Below are 19,173 nucleotides of genomic sequence, written 5' to 3'. Positions count from 1 at the left end.
AAAAAAAACAGAGAGTGAATTCAGATAGAAAAGAATCGCCTCTGGTGACCCCAAGGTGACACCAAATCGTAAATCAGGCATTTAGACACCAACTTTCATTAATTACTTGGAGCCAGTTAAACAACTTCAGCGAAAAAGTAATTACAAAGTAATATTATCTTTGAGGCTTCTCAGCTCATCAGCATTTACCCCAAGACCAAAGAATGTTTAGTGTAGCCCTTATGAGATCTGTCCCGGCTTTCCCAATCACGCACAACATGTTGATTTTAAACAGATAGACAGATAAACAGACAGAGATAGACAGCTAGTCAGACAGACAGAAGGGGGTTCCCTAGAGCTCTCAATTATGCTTTAAAATGAGCTATTTCTAATCATTTTTCTAAGGCTGTAATCCTATATATGCTTATCTGGAAACAAGTCCTATATGAAGCGCAATATGATTTACTTTTGAGTAGACCTGTATCTGATTCGAGCAACAAATAGACTTATGGAACATCACATACTAACAAATTGATCCTAGCTAGGGGTTTCTTTTTTGGGGGGAGTGGGGGAGAGTGATGAATAAAGCTTATGCCCTAATCATTGGGTGCTACAAGATTTATTGCTGGTTTTGCCACAATAAGTGAACACAGCTACCCTTAGGAACCCACCTTGGATTGTGATGAAATCTGCCAATCCTTAGAAAACAGGCTTGATTATGGCACTGCGATAACACACTGCACAAAGATTATGCCACAAGCAAGTAAATGCTTTGTAGCAGAAAGAGTTGGAAAGTGCCATTTGCACCTGAGCAATCCCTGCGGTTACAACCTACTACTCCACTGAATGCACTGGACTAAACTTTCACCACTAGAAAAGCTGTTTCTTCAACAGACAGTAGATCAGTCATTATGATAAAGATGGATGTTAGATGGACTGTGACAAAACTGATACTTAAGAGAGAGGAGAGAAAGAAGTTTCTGGACTGTGCATGTGAATAATTCACTAACAATCCACATGCAACCCAATCCACAAACTTCTTGGGCGGGGGGGGGGGGGGGGAGGATACAGAAGACCATTTAGACCTCTACCCATAAACTCATCAGGGTAAAATTCAGGGTGGGCTCCCATAGTTCACTGCTTTACAGGGCTGGCACAGCCTACTCAGTGATTAACATCCTAGGAACCCAGTTTTGAACAAGTATTTGTGTTAGCCTAACTAAAACAATAGAAATATATATACACAATTAATCTTAAGTTTCTTTTATTTTAATCAACAGACATAAATACAGATGCACACAACCTTGGTAACTGTTTGGCTGGGTGCTCATGCTGAAGAATGAGCCCTGCTGGCTATCTTCTTGAATTAAAATTTCACCCCAATTTAGAAGTAAACATCCTATGCATATTTACCCAGAAGCACTATTTATGTACTAAGCTTAATTCCTACTAAATGTGTCTGCTAGTTGTGAATTTCCTTGAAAGCAAAACCCATCAAAATCCAATTTGTAGGGCTGAAATCTACAAACCCTCTGTGTCTTTGTATTTTGTCTATACTGATTCCTCAACACATCATTTGGAAATAAAGCCAAAATATTTTATGTGGGCATTTTGAAGATTAGAAAATTGGGATCAGGCTTCAATTAAACTAATAGTCCCTACCTGCAGGTGTTTGCTAAATCTCACTAATCTGAACAGAACCTTTTCCAAGTATGATCCAAGCTTGGATCATAATTTTAAGCTGCTGTCCTAGAGAGCAAGTTATACAAGATTCCACAGCCTGCTGAAGTGCCAAGGAATCTACTGGGAAGCAAGTGGTCAGTGTGCTCTGGTTTCATTGCCTTAAGATGTCAGCATTCCGTGGGTTAAGTGTCTGCACCCAGTTTTAGATGGTAGATGTTCTCATAGCCATATCCCAGCCTTTTTTAGTAGCATGACTAGGTACCTTTAGACCCAGGATTTAAACTATCATGCTGCGTCCTCCTTTAAATGGCCCTGCGCACTACTTCATTTGTGAAGCACACAACTCACATTTCTCTTCACCCCATCACCCTGCCACCTTTCTGTTTTACAACAGTTCTTATACTCCCAATGTATTAGAAAGAAAGGGAGAACCACCTGTATACTTACTCTGATTTTTTTTAAAGGAGATACTCAGAACATGTTCAGTTTTGCATGAAAAACTCACTTCAATTGAAATACCATCAGCACTGTCAGAATAAAACATAGTTTGGATCTGCTTCCCTGATGCAATGCACAGTATTTTTATTCGTTCATCCATCCATCTCTGTCCAATAGTCAAATATTTCTGGGTGGTTCACAACAATTCATAAAATTACAATCCATAAATACCGATAAAAATAACATAACGTAAAAATAACATAACGTTCCAAGATGCAAAATTGAAAGAATTTTATTTGGGAGTAACAGTTTATTAAAGAAAACGATGTGTTTAAAGTAAAAATAATAAAGTATCTGTAACCATGCACATGCCTGACCAGCCAGAATATGTACTTACGTACATGTGTGCATGTTAAGGCTGACAGGGCTCCTGATGCCAGGCCTATCTGCAGCTGCCTTGCTCACCTGCCACTCTCTGGCTGGCAATTAAGGAGGGCTGATTTCTGGGTCCCAGGACTTTAGTCTCACGCTCCCGTCCCAGCTGCAAACCTGAGCGAACTAAATTTTAAAGCAAAGTACTTGAACTTAGCTGGTTGGTGTCCAGCTAAGGACTTACAGGCACTGCTAATCCTAAATATATTTATCTTGGGATGAGTCTCAACTCCCAGTTCTTGGAGGGTTTCCTTGCTCCATGAGTCTACTTCTGCAATTAACTTTCCAACATAATTTTTGGAAAACTATGAGCCACTCTGCTCCATGGGGCTCGCTCCCGACTTACATGTGGATCGGACCACAGATTTGTGTCCAGGTCAGGACGCAATGGACTCTGTGCACAACATCGAGACTGGCCATCTTATGGCTTAGGATGCTGTTCCAGAATCCCCGCTACTGCAGCCACCTGGGTGCGGAGACGATCGGGCCCGAAAGCCAGGCCTCGGAAGGGAAGGCAGGCACGCCGCGCGGGCAGCCAGCGGGCCAGCAGCGGGACCCGGGGCCGAGCGGGCCCCCCCGAGGCGGCGGCGGCGGCGGAGCAGCTGCGTGCGTGCGCCCGGCGCGTCCTGGCGCTCGGCGTCCCTTGCTGCTCTGCCTGCGGAGAGCGATGACAGGGCCCGGCCCTCGCCCTCGCCGGCTCCACCTGCGCCGGGCTGCCTTATCTCTCTCGGCTCCTAACCCGCAAAGTGAAGACTTCCCCCTCCTCTCGTTATCCCTCCTTGTTGCTTTCCAACTCTCTCCCAAAAACAATTGACACTTCAGATCTGAGGCGACTCTTGGCGCACAGGCAGCGCTTCGGTGACCTTCAAAATTCTGCTCCGAGCAGAATGATGTTTTGGCCACATTTTCCGGTCTTGCCTGACCCAAAGCTTCAGGAATGCGATAAGGGGGCTGAGTTCTGAACCAGCCTGCTGATAGCGAGGTCTCTTTAATTAGGACTTTATCAGAGGCTGAGCTGATTAAAACCTGCTGAAAATAATTGAAATCTGGACATCTGATGAAGAAGACAAATTTCTGAAGGGGTCCAATTGTTGGAGGAACCCAGCTGCATGTAATAATGGAGGGCAAGGGAAGCGGGAGGCAGACGAGCAAAACAATTCAAAACAGGAGAGCTTTTTCTCGTCCAAGACTTGGCAAAAATGCCAAGGTGACATCTTTCCCACGGTGGGGAAAACCATCTTAAAAACCTACACTTCAGCCTTGACTGATTCAAAGCGAGAACATTATATTCATTTCCCAAAGATCGTCTGCCAGCTTTTCCAAATTCTTGCCAGCCCCTCTGGGAGTTGATGTCAAGCAAACTCCCCTCCTTGCATTTGCCAAAGCAGGGAAGAAGCCGGCCTTGTTTTTACTTTACACTATCATTAAGGTTTTCTTCTACACCGAGTTTCTAAAATATTTCTCTTCCTCAACATTGTTCTTCTGAAGAAGGAACGGAAATAAACACAAACTACCACTTCTTCCTCGCTTCCAAGCATATAAGGAACGGAATCTACCTATGAATCTAGCAGACTAGTCACTCCAGGGCATCAAGGTTCCTCTTGCCATACGCCCCAGATGGCTCATGCCATCAAGTTGCAGTGATGATTATGGACTTTCTTCTTGACATCAGCATAAGCGCAGAATGAATATAAAATTAGGTAGCCCAAATTCTTACAAGCTTACCGAAGCTGCTAAGGAAAACGATTGTCTCTTAAAGTTCTATTTTAATCTAACATAACTGTGAGCTTCTGTGTCTCAGATTTATATACATGACTGCAAAAGTTATTCTATGAATTGTCTTGTGGCAAAAAATACATAGTTTATTTAGCACTTTTAAACAACACTAATTTAACTTTTTGAAAAATAAAATTAACTATAATGTTAGTATGGAAGAAAGCAACGTTCTGGATCAATTGTGGTTATTTTTCAACATTATTTTTATTAACATATAAATGAAACATTCTGTCATGGAACTGTTTGATTCTCTTTGCATATCTATTTCCTTCAGCTAATTTAATTTAGAAATACTTTTCTCAACAACTAGATAATAATCAAGATCTACTATTAGATATGGGTAGTCACAGAAAAATAAATGTATCAAGGAAGGTGACTTTTAATCCATGAGTTATACAAAGATATCATGCAAGTGAATTCCAGTTAAAGTTATATGAGAGAATTTTAGTATAACAGTGTTTCCCATCCATACACACAGAGGGAAGAGGAAAGTGAAAATATTATGCACAGACAATTTGATAAATAAAGCAACAGAAATGCCCTGGGACTGACATTTTAGAATTAGTTCAAAATTGCAATTGTGCTTTTGATTCTTTTCTGATAGCCAAACTGATCAGAAAATACACAGATATATTCACTCTTACAGTGCAGCATTATGTAAATCTTTCTCTATATCAAGCAGCATTATTGTGTGAAATTAACTAAGGACACTAAATTGCTTCAGATATCATTGGTGTGTCAGTCAAATATCAGAATTCTAGCAGAGCAGTGTTCTTAAAAAAAATGTCATTAATATACATGCAAGAAGTTGGGCAGGGAAGCAGCTATTCATAAAAGGGAGCGGTTTCCCAAAAATAATGAAAGGTACTGCCTTTATAAACTAACCTTTTGGGCAATATAGGCCAGCTTAAACTATTGAAACCTACTAACCAGGTAGCATTTCCCTCTTCAAGACCATTATCAATTATAACTCATTTGGTAAAACTTTAAACTTTACAATAATGTGTGAGTTTTTAAAGAATGTGTAGGTTTAAAAAAATAAAGTACCATGATCACATTTTAAAGAGTTAAATCAATGAAACAAATATCTTATTAGAAATTAATTATGCTTGCTGTTGCTCTGCATTGTTCAACTACCATAATTCAAAGACTCTATTAATATTAAGTCAACAAAGGAATTCCTTGCTTTGCTTCCTACAAGGATACAATTGTTCTGAAACACTGTAAAATATATTAGTGTAACTGGTCAAGTACCAAAAGCAAGCATAAGTAATTATGGAATTCACATTATGGATCTCCTTGAAATCATGGAATTATATTGTGTTTCCACTTCACACATTGCTCAGGTGGGCTACTGCCTGAGAAAACTGTGCCACAGTAAATCAATTAGGGCACAATCCACCTGAAACTTGTAGGCACAAGCCCCATAAGTGCAAGCTGCAAGGATTAAGATGTTTATTGTTACAAATTTTTGTTTTATCCACTTGTACTAAAGTTTCAAGATTTTCCCTGAAAAAACTCCATTCTCATTCACACAGAGAATGGTTTAAATGGAAGAAGTTTAGAATTTTAGTTAAGAACTTATTTCAAGCTGTTTCTAGTTCCCTCTCTTTTCCAACACCTACAGAGGGGAAGGATAGCACTGTGCAAGAAAACATCACTTTTGTCCAGCTACAGTCTAGTGAAATTAAAATGCTTGCAAGTCATGGGATTTTAATTGTACTGTGCATGTTATTTGTATATAGGTCCATCTGTGATTAATGGGGCTTACTCCCAAGTAAGCGTGCAAAGGATTGCAGTCTCATTGTGCTTCTCCAGGTATGACTTCCCTCCCCCCCCCCCCCCCCAATCAATGGACCTTAACATTTCCAGGTAAAATAATTCAGGGCTCAGAGGTTCCGGGACATGAATCCAAGAATGCCACCTTTTCAACAGAAATCTGCTAAAGTTACACTGCAACTGCATATATGCCAACTCAGAAATAAGCTCTACCAAATTCAGGAAATTTAATGCCAGATACATGTGTTTTGGATTGCAATGATGCTTTCATATAAATATGGGCAGTAATTTTATTATTTTAGTCTAGTAATCCACAGCGACCTGTTATTACAAGGAAGACTAAAAATATAGTAATGTTCAGGACTGGATTGCCAAATGCCACCTAGCAGACTGATCTCCAAACAACCACCTCTTTTAACCTCTACCTCTAACATAGTCCTCGACATTTGTTCTATGTGCCTAGTCAGAGAACCATTGTCTAAATAAAAATCACAAATCAACACAACTCTGTAACCCTGTCTAGTTTTAGCTTCTTCAAATAAGTGGACAAAGCATAGTTAAATGTAAATTCTCTCTCCCCCTTCTTAGGTTTGTTTCAGGTTGCAGAAAACAAACTTAAGTTTATCATCAATATCCACCCTATGAACACTGTTTATTATATGCTGGATACAAACACTGATTTTTATGGAACAAACCCCTGGAAACCAATCCTAAATTCCTGTAGATATGTCATTTGCATGGTTTCATATGTATCTGTCAGGATAGCTTCAAGGACAGGCAGTACCACAACCTGTTCACTTACAAGGAACAAAGTGTGCATGTGTGTTCAGCCCACAGATTTTTGCAAATACCAGTCTCTACAGGATCAAAAATAAATCAAACCTGCTAACTGACCTGAGAAATGGTATCAGTAAGAGTTATTGAAAGCAATTTGCATAGTCACTAAAGATTTATTTCCATGGAAACTTAACAACAGGACAGTCCTATGAATTTAAGATTCAAGAATTCAGTAGATCTTACTCCCAAGTAAGTGGTTATAAGCTTCAATCTTAAACATACTAACTTGGAAGTATATCCTATTAAAATGCCTATTTAAATAAAAATGGGCAATCAGTGTAATCCCAATGATGGGATTGGGATTACACTGATAGCCGCATTTAATACAATGGAACTTGCTTTTGAGGAAAAATGCACCTTTATACCCCTAAATACAGTTATTAAAATAACCAAACTCAGAATAAGAATTCCACTGTTAGAAAACTTTCTTTGCCTTTCCCAAAACATATTTATTTTTTTCCTCTAAAGCCTGTTACAACAAGAAAATATTGGATGGGCTTGTACTTTATCCAGTTTTGTAAAATCTAGAATGCATAATGGTGAAAATGGGAGTTACCATAAAATATTGCCTGCAATCCACTTCCCACTGAAATCCATGCTAAATATTTCATGGACTGTAGTAATTTGGGATTGCACACAAGTAAGAAGCACTTGCAATCTTCAAACCTCTTATCAAAGAATACCCTCATCGGGTACCTCCAGTGAGGGTGCTCTGACCTCCCCTGATTAAAAGCTCTGTGGGGTTCATGTTGAAGATGGAAACCCATACCTGTTAAATCAATATGCATTTACCTGAATACACAATAAAAATTCACAAATCCCTGAATCACCTATATGTCCCAATCCAAAATCCATCATATATCCAGTAAATTCTTAAGAGGCCAATCCTATACATGTCTACTCAGAAGTAAGTCCAATTCAGTTCAGTGGGAATTACTCGCATACAAGTGCATGTAGAAGCCTTAATATATAGTTTGTCCTTCAGGTAATGTCAAATGGGTATCCTTTGTAAACTAGCTATACCCACTCAACCCAGAACCCATCTAGAAGCATGCATCAAAAATCTATTTTATCTGAAAGGTGGAGATTTCTTCAACACTTAACCTTACTTTACAATCCTGCAATCTTACGCATATTTGAGTAAAAATGACAGCTCATTAGAGAGTCAGCCATCAGAACGAACACCCATTAGATTCCATGCAGACGTACTGAGAATGTGCCCACTCGTCCTCACATATTCAGTGGGACTGTAATCCCAGGCACACTCACTCGGGAGCGGGGCTGCGGTCCTGCCCACGCTTAAGCCACTGCATCCAGCGGCACTTGCTTTCGAGGAGACACGCACAGCCGCCACGCGGCAGCTCGTGCGCTCGGGACCACACTCGGCTCGCCCCCTTGGAAGCGCGCCCGGCTGAAATGCGCGGGACTTGCTTTCCGTACAAGCACGGCGGGGCTCGGCCAGCGCCCATGCCCAGCGCTTGCCCAACCATTAAGTCACCCGGGCCGGTGGCTCGAAAGAAAGACGGCAGAAGGCGGACGGTTCGGTTCGAGTCGAGCTGCAGCTGCAGGGCTCGTTTGGACGGGGTTTCGCAGCTATGCCGCCGCCGCCCAGGAGCGCCGCCAAGCAAGCCTTGGGCGCCGGCACGGGGCAGCCCTCGCTCCGGCGCAGACCTCCAGCCAGGCGGGCGGGCAGGCAGCGGGGCAAGGCAAGGAGCGGGGAGAGCCCGCGGGGCAGGCGCCGGGGGCGCGGAGCGCACGGCGCGCTTCCCCACGCCGCGCCCCGAGGGAGCGCACGCGCGGGCACGCCTCGCCCGGCCGGCCGGCCGGCGCCGCCTTACCTTGGTTGCGCATGGCCTGCTGGCTCTCCAGGCAGTTGGGCAGGTAGGGGCCGTTGGGGAACATCCGCGCCTGGCCCGAGGGCGCCTGGCTGGGCGGCGGCGGCGGCGGCGGCGCGAAGGGGCCGTAGCGGCAGGCGCCGGCCGTGCCCGTGAACTGCCCCGAGAAGTGGACGGTGAAGGCGCTGAGGCACTGCTCCTCGTGCGGCTCCGAGGCGCTCCAGCTGGGCTCCTGCTTGATGAAGGCCGAGTGCGGCGGCGCCAGCGTGCCGTAGGAGGCGCCCGGCGGGAAGTCCAGCACCGGCGCCCACTGCGCCGCGCCGCTCACCGGCATGGGGCAGTTGCCGTTGCCCGGCAGCGACGGCACCGACGGCGGCAGCAGCGCGTTCAGGTCGCGCACGTCGGAGCCCATGGCCTCGCCGCACACTTTGCGCCGCGGCGCCGCGAACCACTCGCCGCCGCCGCCGCCTGCCCCGCCGCCGCCGCCGCCGCACTTGTTCCAGGCGCTTTGGCTCCTGCCCGGCTCGGGCTGCAGGCACCAGGCGGCCGAGCTCAGCCCCTTCGGCGACGCCGCGTCCGGGTTCGGCAGGCACGTCCCCGGCTCCAGCCCTGCGGGCGCCGGCAGAAGCGAGAGCGCGAGGTTGGGCTCCAGGGTCGCCGCTTGGTGCGGCCGGCAGCGGGCGCGGCTTGGCGGGCGGGCGGCGCGCAGAGGCCCGAGGAGCGCGGCGGCGAGGGAGGAGGCGCGGCGCCCGCTGCCCGAGCGCGCCGGGGGCCGCCGCGAACTTCTTACCTCGGCGGCGGCTGTGCCCTCGAGTGCCCAGCGCGCGGCTAATTGAGCGGGGCTCCCGCGCGAGGCGGGCGAGGAGGAGGAGCCACCCGCGGCGCGCGCCCGCCCGCCCGCCTGCCTGCCCAGCGCCGGGGGCGCAACCCGGCGGCGCGGCGCGGGGAGGGGAGGGGAGGGGGCGCTCGCTCGCTCGCTCCCAGGCGCAGGGCCGGGGGGGAGCGGGGACACTCGGCCCTCCCTCCCCCGCCCGCGCGCAGCCGCCGCCAACCCGAGACACTTTCTCAGCCTCCCCCGCACGCGCGCGCAGCCGCACCCTGGAGGGGCTCGGCGGCGCCGAGGCGCGTTGCGAGCCGGCTGCCGGAGTCCCGCGGTGCAGCCGCGAAGGGCAGGGCAGGACGGCCGTGCGCCGCAGGTGGCGCGGGGATCGCCCCGGGGAAGGGCGGCGGGCGGGAACGGGCTCGCCGCCTTGAATCGCGCCCGGGAATCGCGCCCGGCTTCCGCCAAGGAGCGGGGCCGTGGGCAGTGCTCAGCGGGGCGCGCCTCCGACGCGCGGCCGCTCCCCTTGCGCCGCCTTCGGCCCACCTGCCGCCCACCGGCGCCGCGCTGCTCCAGGAGGCGCAGCCGGGCGCGCCGCGAACCTCCCTTCCGAGCGCTGCCCGGGAAGGCGCTGGCGTGGCTTTCCCGGCCGCTGAGCGGCAAATCAGGGAAATCTCTGATCTCACCCTAGGCTCGAGCAGAGGTCTTTGAAAGCTTCTACATACACTGTTAAGAAGCTGGAAGAGCCCTGCTGGACCAGCCCTACAGTCGGCTCCCACCGTGGCCAGCCAGAGATCTCTGGAAGTCCACGGGCAAGGCGGGAGGGCAGGCTGTCGCCTTCTTCCGCTGTAGCTCCCAGGCGACAGGTGCTCAGCAGCCGGCTGCCTCCGATCCTGGAGGAAGCACAGAGCCATCGCACGACTAGCAGCCGCTGATCGCCGTCTCCCCTTCTTCCGGGGTTCTGCCTAATCCGCCGTTAAAGCGGCGGGAGTTGGCGGCGCTCACCGCCGTTCGTGGAATCGAGTTGTTAAGTGGTGGAGGGCAGAGACATTACGCCTCCGCAGCTGGGAAGGGTGTGCCTGGTGGTGCGGCGGCGGGGAGCGGGATGGAGAAGGATCCGTCGAGATTCTAACCGAACGGTGGAAAGAAAGGGAGTGAGGCTTCAAGAAAGCGTCTCTTTCCTTCGCGCGCAGAGCGCCCACCGATCGTGTCGTTAATCTGGCCCCAAATAGTACAGCCGTTCTCCCTAACCCGGAAACCTTCCAAGTGGGTTTGATGGCATATCCCTTCAGACCCACCTGCCATGCCCAATGATCGGGATTGCTGGGAGATGCGGTTCAAAATGTTTGGAGAGCAACAGGCTGGGCAGTGCTGAAGCGGTGGAGCGGGGACTTTTATTGTCCCGGATCTGCATGATCCCTTCGTCCTGGAGGCTTCAAGTCCTGCGCCCAAATCATAGAAAAGTTGCTCCACCGTACAGATGGACCAAGCCACTTTCCTCAATCTTGTCCAGTTTTTTTATTATTTTCCCCCAGCAAACACCCTCTCCTTGCTCGCCCCTTTGGTTCCCCTTCTCCCTTTCGAAAAACCTTAAGTATGTTGGGTGAAAGCTGTAAGGCCGCGCACACGCTCTCCGACGTCAGGCTTACGGAACGCAGCAGCATGTGCTTCGGAGCAACCACGTGCGTGGATTTGCGCTGCTGTTAGTCTAAGGGCAAGACTGGAAGAAGGGCGCACTCAGCGAAAGGGGAGCCCTCTTGCTAAGGCTCAGCCGCCTTAGCAGCCTCTTACATTGGCGACGCCGGCGAGAGAGCGGGGGGGGACTAAGCCCCCCCCCCGCTTTCTGGAGCGCTGAAGGAAAGGTACCACCAAGGTGCTCGCCCCCGTCGCGAAGGGCCTTCTCCTCGCCCTCTTTCCCTCGCCATTGCGCCTTTGGTCGTCTGCTGCGGTCTGCATCGCCCACCTGCCTACAGCTCCGGCATTCGGGCGCTTTCATGGGATTTGGATGACGCGCACCCGACAGCAGAATACGGCCACTTTGCCAACATGGGTCGTAGGGAAGTAGCACTGGATAACACCAGGTTCGCTTAGAGGGACTGATCTAAGAAATCCGGGTGAACAGCGTAGAGGATGAAGCGGGGCCTTTGCAGACCGAGTGCATTTCGTTCACTGCTGCGCATTGTTTTCTCTATTCAGACTCGGCACCTTGAATCGAATTATGATTATGGGGGAATTGTTTGTTCTTGCTTTGTTCTGGACACATTCATAATTATTTCTAGGTATTACTTCATGGCTCAGGAAGAGCAAGAATCAGGAGTCTTCTTGTAGTACCTGATCCACCCACACGCACGCCACAGTATTCTTTAAGGTGCTGCAATCATCTTATTGAATTCAGTCATCTTGAATTCTTAAGCACAGAAAAGTGCTTTATGGGCATCAAATCCATAATCCTGTGGAGAGAAGGATGGTGAAAGATAATGAGTTTGCCCATTTGAACCTTGGTCTAAATCCATCCTATTGTCTAGGTAAAATGGTATCCTGAAGTCACAGACACGTTATCCAACTAAACTCTCACTCCTTGACTTGGAATCCTCTGACCTTAAACTGCAAGTCCTTCTTTTAACTCCTGGTCCATGTGAGCATTCTGACTGGGAAGGACGGTAGGGACGAACTGGAACAGAAGGCGCTGTGGGATGGTCCTAGAGCACGGGTGGCCGGCCACCTCCTGTCCTCCTGCCAGATCGCCCACCACCAGCACAGCCCAGCTGGTGGCCCAGACATGTCAAAAGGGCCTCAGGTTCCCAGCAGTTGGGCTGAAGTACTGAGTTTGGTGATTTTGGACAACTGCTTTCCAGGGTTGCTATGAGGCATGAATGATTGCTCTGAATTCTTTGTAGGAAGGCCAAAGAACACATAACAGCAGGGAAGGTGGGAGTAAAGAGGCTTCTGTGTGACATTTACTCTATTGATTTAAATGCGCACTGACCAGTTGTGCACCAATTTACATGCACCAATTTATGGACGATTGAATTTGGATTACAAAGTTACGGTGCTTTAGGGAGCATGAGAAAATCATCTTTAGATTTCACTGTGCTGTATTTCATTGGTTTTATTAGCAGCCATCCACAAGGTCATGTATTTCTCTGCTCAAAACTGACCTCCTGAACCAAGATACTAATGGGGATCCTTTCTTTGAAAAAAGAAAAAAAGAGGAAAATCATATATTCAGCAATTGTTCCTTGATTTCCATGGAACTTTCTTCCTAGTAAATCTTGCAACTCAGAAGCAGTGTTGCAATCACTCACCTAAGGGTAAAGTCTATTAAACTAGTGGCTCTTACTTCTGACATGGATGCGCAGAATTGCCATTATCCGAAGCTGATGGAACTTATGCTCAAGTTTGGAGTATCACAGCCTCAAGATGGCAGCCTGAGCTGTTTTTGACATCTGGCTCTGATGACAGCTCCTAGTGGATGAAATTTAATGCAATAAACTTACCGGTGTATATTACAGAAGAGGAAGCAAAATGTTGCAAATCACTCTTCTAGTGTCACCAGCAATTTTTCAGCAGGTATTAAAGAACCTAGTTAACATAACTCTCTCCAGGGAACTGGGTTACTTGGTACATGAAAAGGGCAACATCTAAAGTTTCAGACTTACTTTATCACTTTAAAACCATTGAGAACGTATGTAGCCATCTGCACACTTTTTTGAAGCAGAGTGTAAGTTTTTTATACCCAGAATTGCTGGAATGTTTTGCTTGCTTTAAGAATATGTAGGACACCTCCAGTTTCTGTGTGATTTATTTATAATGAATTTGTATTTTCAGCAACAGACTATATTGTGTTTGGAAAGTGTCTGCAGATTTCTTCATTCTAAAATATAACACCTATTTATTTCTCAGTAAAATCAAAGCATCCCATCAGACCAATTAAGCAAAATTGTTTTGTCTTCAGAATCACTTTCCAAACCCTGGGATATGGTTTTGAAGGACAAATACTTTGCTCTCTGTCTTCCCCTCCCCTCCCAAAGTGTTTTGGACATGCTATTCCAGAACAGGCCAAATTGAATTTTGGTAGGTTTGTACATTTCCCTTCTTAAATTAAAACCAATGGCAAAATAATAAATCACAATTGTTTATGGTTGTGCAAAAATACATGCCTGCTTCTGCTCCCACATAAATAGGGGATTTGACATAAGGGCAGAGCATACATGGTTAAGTTCTGGCAGATGATTTCTGGATTGTCCCTGTTCCACTCATACTCTGTTCTGGAATAAAGCAAACTAGCAGTCCAGGGAGATGGGTAATTTCAAATTATTGCAATAAAACTTAATAAAGTTGGAGACTTCTTCAATGAATCTAAAGTTTCTTTTTCCAATATGAATGTTATCATCTTCAGATTACTCAGTTCAGCTACTGTGTAATCAGAAGATTGTCTTGAAGGCACTGATGATCTCAACAGATGCCACCAAATAAAATATACTGACCCTTGTGGCGAATTGGAACAGCAAGAGATCGCTTCCAAACCACTTGCACTCACACGACTTTGGGTTGGCAAAGTAGCCCAGTTAACTGGACTGGCCCAAGGCATTTTTCCGGATAAGATGCCCCACCTCGCATTCCATGTGCAGAAGCCAGCTGAAGGGACAGTTCAGCATTCCTCCCTCCCTGGCAATGGGGCAGCAGCGAGGGCATCAAGCTAGGCCGGGGGGCACAGGAAGCACCTGCAGCTGTGTTCTCCAACAGGGTCACAGCCTGGGGGAGCTCAGAAGGAAGGACTGACAGGTGAAAGCCGCAGTCACAACCTCATTTCCAGCAACAGCATCCTCTGCTGTGCCCATTGCTTTGCTCTGCCTCAGGGTCGAGCCAGCTCTGCCTGCTGACCGGTTTAAGGGAATCTTTCAGCTGTCACCTCACGAACTATGGCTAAATCTCTCCACATCTCTTGTTCTCCAATCTTCACTATAACCGGCAGCCTTTACAGGCAACCGCGAATTCAGACAATGACACAACCTCGCAATCGATCCCTTTCCGGGGTGGTTTGTACCGCAGCCTTCGCAACAGCACCGGTGAAGGCTGCTGCGTCTTCCAGACGAAGGCGGTCGCCGGTGTTGGGCTGCTGTTTTCAAACCTGTGTAACTTGCCTGTAAGGACGACACTGATCAGAGGAAAGTCCTTCAGAGTAGCATTTCTTTAACGTACAGTGTATGTTAGAACCTAACAACCCGCCGTCAAACTACAGGAACGGGAGGGATACAAATAACGACAGATGTTAGTAGCGTTCAAGCTGATTTCGTCCCACAGAACTCAGTGGAACCAAATCAGTTTAGCTAATCTGTGTGGTTTGGCCGGAGCTCATCGTGGGTCACGCTGACAAATAAGTTCCTCCATAAATATAAATTGGGGAAGCATTTCCGCTGCGCCCCCCTTCACATTGATGGATTATAACTCCGATCCTTAAAAGTATTAAGGTCTTATTGAAATCAGTGGAATTTGCTTCCAGGCTGTAGAACTTGTTCTTTACGTGTAAGGCAGGATTGGAAAAAGTGAGGACTTGACAGGGACGGGTGGAAGCCTATTTTCCCCTGAAATCCTTTTCGAAGAAAGGGAAATCCCAGTGAAAGCTGGGCAGACTCCTACTTTGCTTCTGGGTCCTCATCTGCAGCTTCGGGCCAGGTCTCGAAGCCGAGAACAGATACGTGGCGTTGTTTTTGTTTCTCAGTTCAGCTTGAAGGTCATTAAAGAGGTGTTCGGGGTTGCTTAGCTCTCCACTCATCTGCCAAAGAAAAAAGAGTATCCACCAGGGACAGTTTTAAGTGATGATTTAACAACTACAAACAAGCTCAATTACTTTCTCCCCCCCCCCCCTCCCGCCCATCTCCCGGCTCCTTTTGAAAGAAATCAGCAGTTTCCTTTAAATCAGCCTCTGCATTTAAAAGAAATCGGTTTCCTTTAAATATTTGAAAGCAAACATTTGAAGGGGGTGCTGCCGTAAGGACCAAAGCTATTCCCAAATAAACCGATGGTTTCTAGATTTCGAAAACAAGTTTTTCTGATTTCTCTGCCACTGAACCATTCAAATTACGCTCTTCAGCACCTTTGCAAAAAAAAAAAAAAAAAAACTCATTAGGAAGTCGCTTCCTGGGATTGCATGGAGAGCTCCAGTGATGGTGGGAAGGAAATTCCTCTCGCACACGACCAGGAGCCCCTCCTGAATTCTGGCTTTTCTTTTTGCCCACCCCAGCCCGGGTTCATACATTCCACAAAATTTCATAATGATCCGCTCTGACTGAGGAGCAAGAAAAGTGCAAACCTCTTTCGACCGCACGCTTTGTTTCTTTTACAAAGGCACTATAGGCCGCCTTTTTCCGCTCTAAAGGAAGTTAAGGCGGCTCACACAGTCCTCCTCATAACAACCCTGTGATGTCGGTTAGGCTGAGAGTCAGTGACTGGCCAAAGTCATGCAAGGAACTCCGTGGCTGAGTTGGAACTGGAACCCGTGTCTCTCCATAAGCACTCTCAGAAGCAATCCAGAACGAAGTCACCTTCGTTTCAGCCCTACTGCCAAGTCAGTGTGTGTAGAACTGCAGAGAAAGAGAGAGACTGGCTGAGATTTAGGACCGCCGACTGAAAGCGCGAGAGATCCGCTCTGTGCCCAACCTAATCCCTGTTCTTCGTGGCTAAATTTCTACAAACAAGACGGGGGGATCTGTCTCCTCTCACTCACTCCAGTGTTTGATTATTTAAAAGTACCAACACCGCGAGGAACAAGGCTGGGACCCGTCTCCAGACTGGAGGTGGGGCGGGTGCCGGGAGCAAAGAGGGCTGCAGAGCGGCGGAGAATCAATCACCGGCCGCCAGCCTCGTCCCCCCTCCATTCGCAGGCGCGACCTGTCACCCAGCGCGCCCGGGTGGAACTGCAGCGCTCCGAGCGCCTTGCGCGCAGCCCGGGCGGGACGAGCGCTCCGGCGGGCGGCTCACGGGGCGCTCACGGGCGGGCAAGACCAGCACAAAGCCCGTCCGAACAGCGGAGCGGAGCTGGGGCCCGGGAGGGAGAGGCATCGCTGCTGCCTGGTTCTCCTCCGCGGCTCTGCGCCCGCAGTCTGCCGGGCACACTCTCTGGAAAGCAAACGTTTTCCTGCGCTTGGTCCAGGGACTGGGGGAAATGCTTTGACAGCTAGATGGAGAAGGGAGTGCCTGAACGCTTCCCGTCTTGCCCCTTCTCTACAACATAAGCTGGTTGGGACATTCCACCGGACCCTTGTTAGAGAGAAGGGCGCACGCTTTCCGATGACACGGAATTCCTGCTCGGACTGAGGATGAGAGAGAGCTTGGGAGCGGACCAACGCGAGGGGAGCAACCCGTCAGAACCCGAAGGCGCTCCGAGGCTCGTTTAGCGCAGCACGGGGCAGGCAGCGAATACATTTAACTCGATTTTTGCAACTCGAAGGGACGGCGACTGTTCTGTAACCTGGTCCGTTTGCATTGAAACCCTCGTGCTATGAGGGAGACCAAAATGCCTCTGTGGCTCGAATTTCTGCCTCTAGCAATGCAAGCTTTCATTCCCGGGCCCGCACTCAAACAAACGCCTTCTCTCTCTCCTCCGTTTTCATTTAAATTCCCCTCGCTGTGAGGCGAGGCAGAGCTTCGCCCGCAACATCCACGCACCCTCACTTGAAGGTGCAGCTCGGGCTGCAATAGAGACTTTCGCCCCCACACTGGCCTCAAGCAATCCATTCAGCCCCTTTCACTTAATGCGGGGGGGGGGGGGAGAGCGAGAGACTAATTTCTGGCTTTGAAAACGCGCGCTCAAAAGCTGTGTATGTTCCCTTGTCCTAGGAATCGCCCCTCTTCCCAGTTTGTAAGCCCTGGCGGTAACTTTTATTTCAAAAGCAGCAACTCCAACGTGCAAAGACGGAACTGGCAGTGCTTCCACGGGGTTTGCTCGAAACAGTCCATCCCGTGGATCCTATCCAGTGTCAGCCGTAATTGAGTACCCCTCTTTATTTGAATAGGACTTAAGTTACACTAACGTTGGCGAGAACCCCCTGAAACCGATTTGCGAGTTCTTGGGGTGGGGTGGGGGGATATTTGGCGTAATTTCTTCTTCTTGCTTTGACTCTCCAAGCCTCGACCCGAGGACGAGCTTCACCGTCACCAGCGGTACAACAGGAGCGACCTGCGGACGGCTAAAAGTTCAGCTAGAGAAGAGGAGGAGGAGGAGGAGGGCGGGGTGGAGATGACAAGAAGCGATTTAGTTTCGCGAGGGCAGGAAACCACCGCGTAAAGGAATGCTTGATAAACCGAATCACCACCCTGAGCCTATCTGTATATACATAATTCTGGCCAGATCAAAAGGAGCAGGCGGGAAGGGAGAGGGATTCCCTCTGCCCTCGAACTCCTTCTTTAAACTTTGGCATGTTGTCAGCAACATCTAAAGGGGAAGAGAACGAGCGAGAGGGAGAACACGAGCTGGGTTCTGTTAGCTCATCCTCGCCAGGGAATTGCAAGCTTTGAGCTCGTCTCTTCCCGCTTCCTCTGTAACCTCAGCAGCAATGCACAACTGTAAAAACAGACAAGGACCGATCTGTCAAGATTCATGGACTCCTTCGTGAAGGAACTTAACAAAGTAATGAATAGTGCCAGTGACCTCCCTTTGGCCTCAGCCAGTGCCGGAGTCTGCATTATGAGATCCCAGGGCGGGAATGCAATTGGACTGCGGCGCCTTGGCAATCCCGAGATGTTGGCCAATGAAAAATGAACGCGGAGCTTAATTCATACACGCCTCGCTGCAGGAGTTCGGGGAGGGAGGCATGTTTAGCCAGATACGCTCTGAGAGAAATGCCACTGCCCGCGCCATCCTAAACCGGTCTACTCCACAGGAAGTCCCGTTGAATTGGAGGGGGCTTACTTCCAGCCAAGCATGGACAGGAAAGCCCCTTCTGTTGCAATCCTGCACGTGAACGTTCTTGGAAGGAAGAAGCCTGGTTAAAATCAACAGGACTTAGTCCTGTGTGAATTCCGTCAGGATTGCAAGTTACCTTTTTTTTTTTTTTTTTAAGTATTCACTTGAAAGAAAAGTCAGTATCAGTGCAATCCTCTCCGAGCATGCCATCCTATAAATGTTTACTCAGAAGGAAGCCTAAGTCCCATGCCACTTCCTTTTGGGTGTGTGCATAGTATCCTAAGCATCTCGACGCAGAAGCAAGCCTCTTCCAGTGCAGTTGGCTTGCCCCTAGGCAAACAGAGCACCACACCCAGGAGTAAAGCCCGCTGAACAAAACTGGACTTAGTTTTGAGTAGCGAACACTGGATTGCTCTTTCAGGCCATGGCTTAGTGCACATTTTCTTGATAGTACTTTCCATGGAACTCTGTGGGATTTACATTTGAGCCAAGGCGTTTGAGATTTTCCCCCACCAGGAGCAAATATTTAAAGCTAACACAAACTGAGGTGGAGGCAAGACATGATGGCTCCTTGGAAGGAAAACATCAAGACTGTAGTTAAACCAGAGTACCAAACATCAGCTGGTTTGAAGTGGGTACTTTCTTGAAAAAAAAATCCCATTGAACTAAATTTGACCTCTTGCCAAGAT

General features: G+C 48.3%; 1 protein-coding gene across 3 annotated transcripts in view; it reads right to left on the bottom strand.

Moving 5' to 3' along the window:
- Nucleotides 1–9,171, bottom strand: part of WT1 (WT1 transcription factor) — a 52,717-nt gene extending 43,546 nt beyond the window's left edge. For all 3 annotated transcript variants that reach the window (XM_044426126.1, XM_044426127.1, XM_044426128.1), the window contains exon 1: nucleotides 8,763–9,171. In XM_044426126.1, coding sequence (XP_044282061.1) covers nucleotides 8,763–9,171 — 409 coding nt within the window. The remainder of the gene's footprint in view (nucleotides 1–8,762) is intronic.
- Between the last annotated feature and the right edge of the window lie 10,002 nt (nucleotides 9,172–19,173).

The sequence above is a fragment of the Varanus komodoensis genome, unplaced genomic scaffold, assembly GCF_004798865.1.
Source record: "Varanus komodoensis strain SLA01 unplaced genomic scaffold, ASM479886v1 scaffold16, whole genome shotgun sequence".
In the NCBI taxonomy this organism is placed as follows: Eukaryota; Metazoa; Chordata; class Lepidosauria; order Squamata; family Varanidae; genus Varanus; species Varanus komodoensis.
The sequence above is the reverse complement of the archived record's forward strand: the minus strand, read 5'-3'. Positions and strand labels throughout refer to the sequence as shown.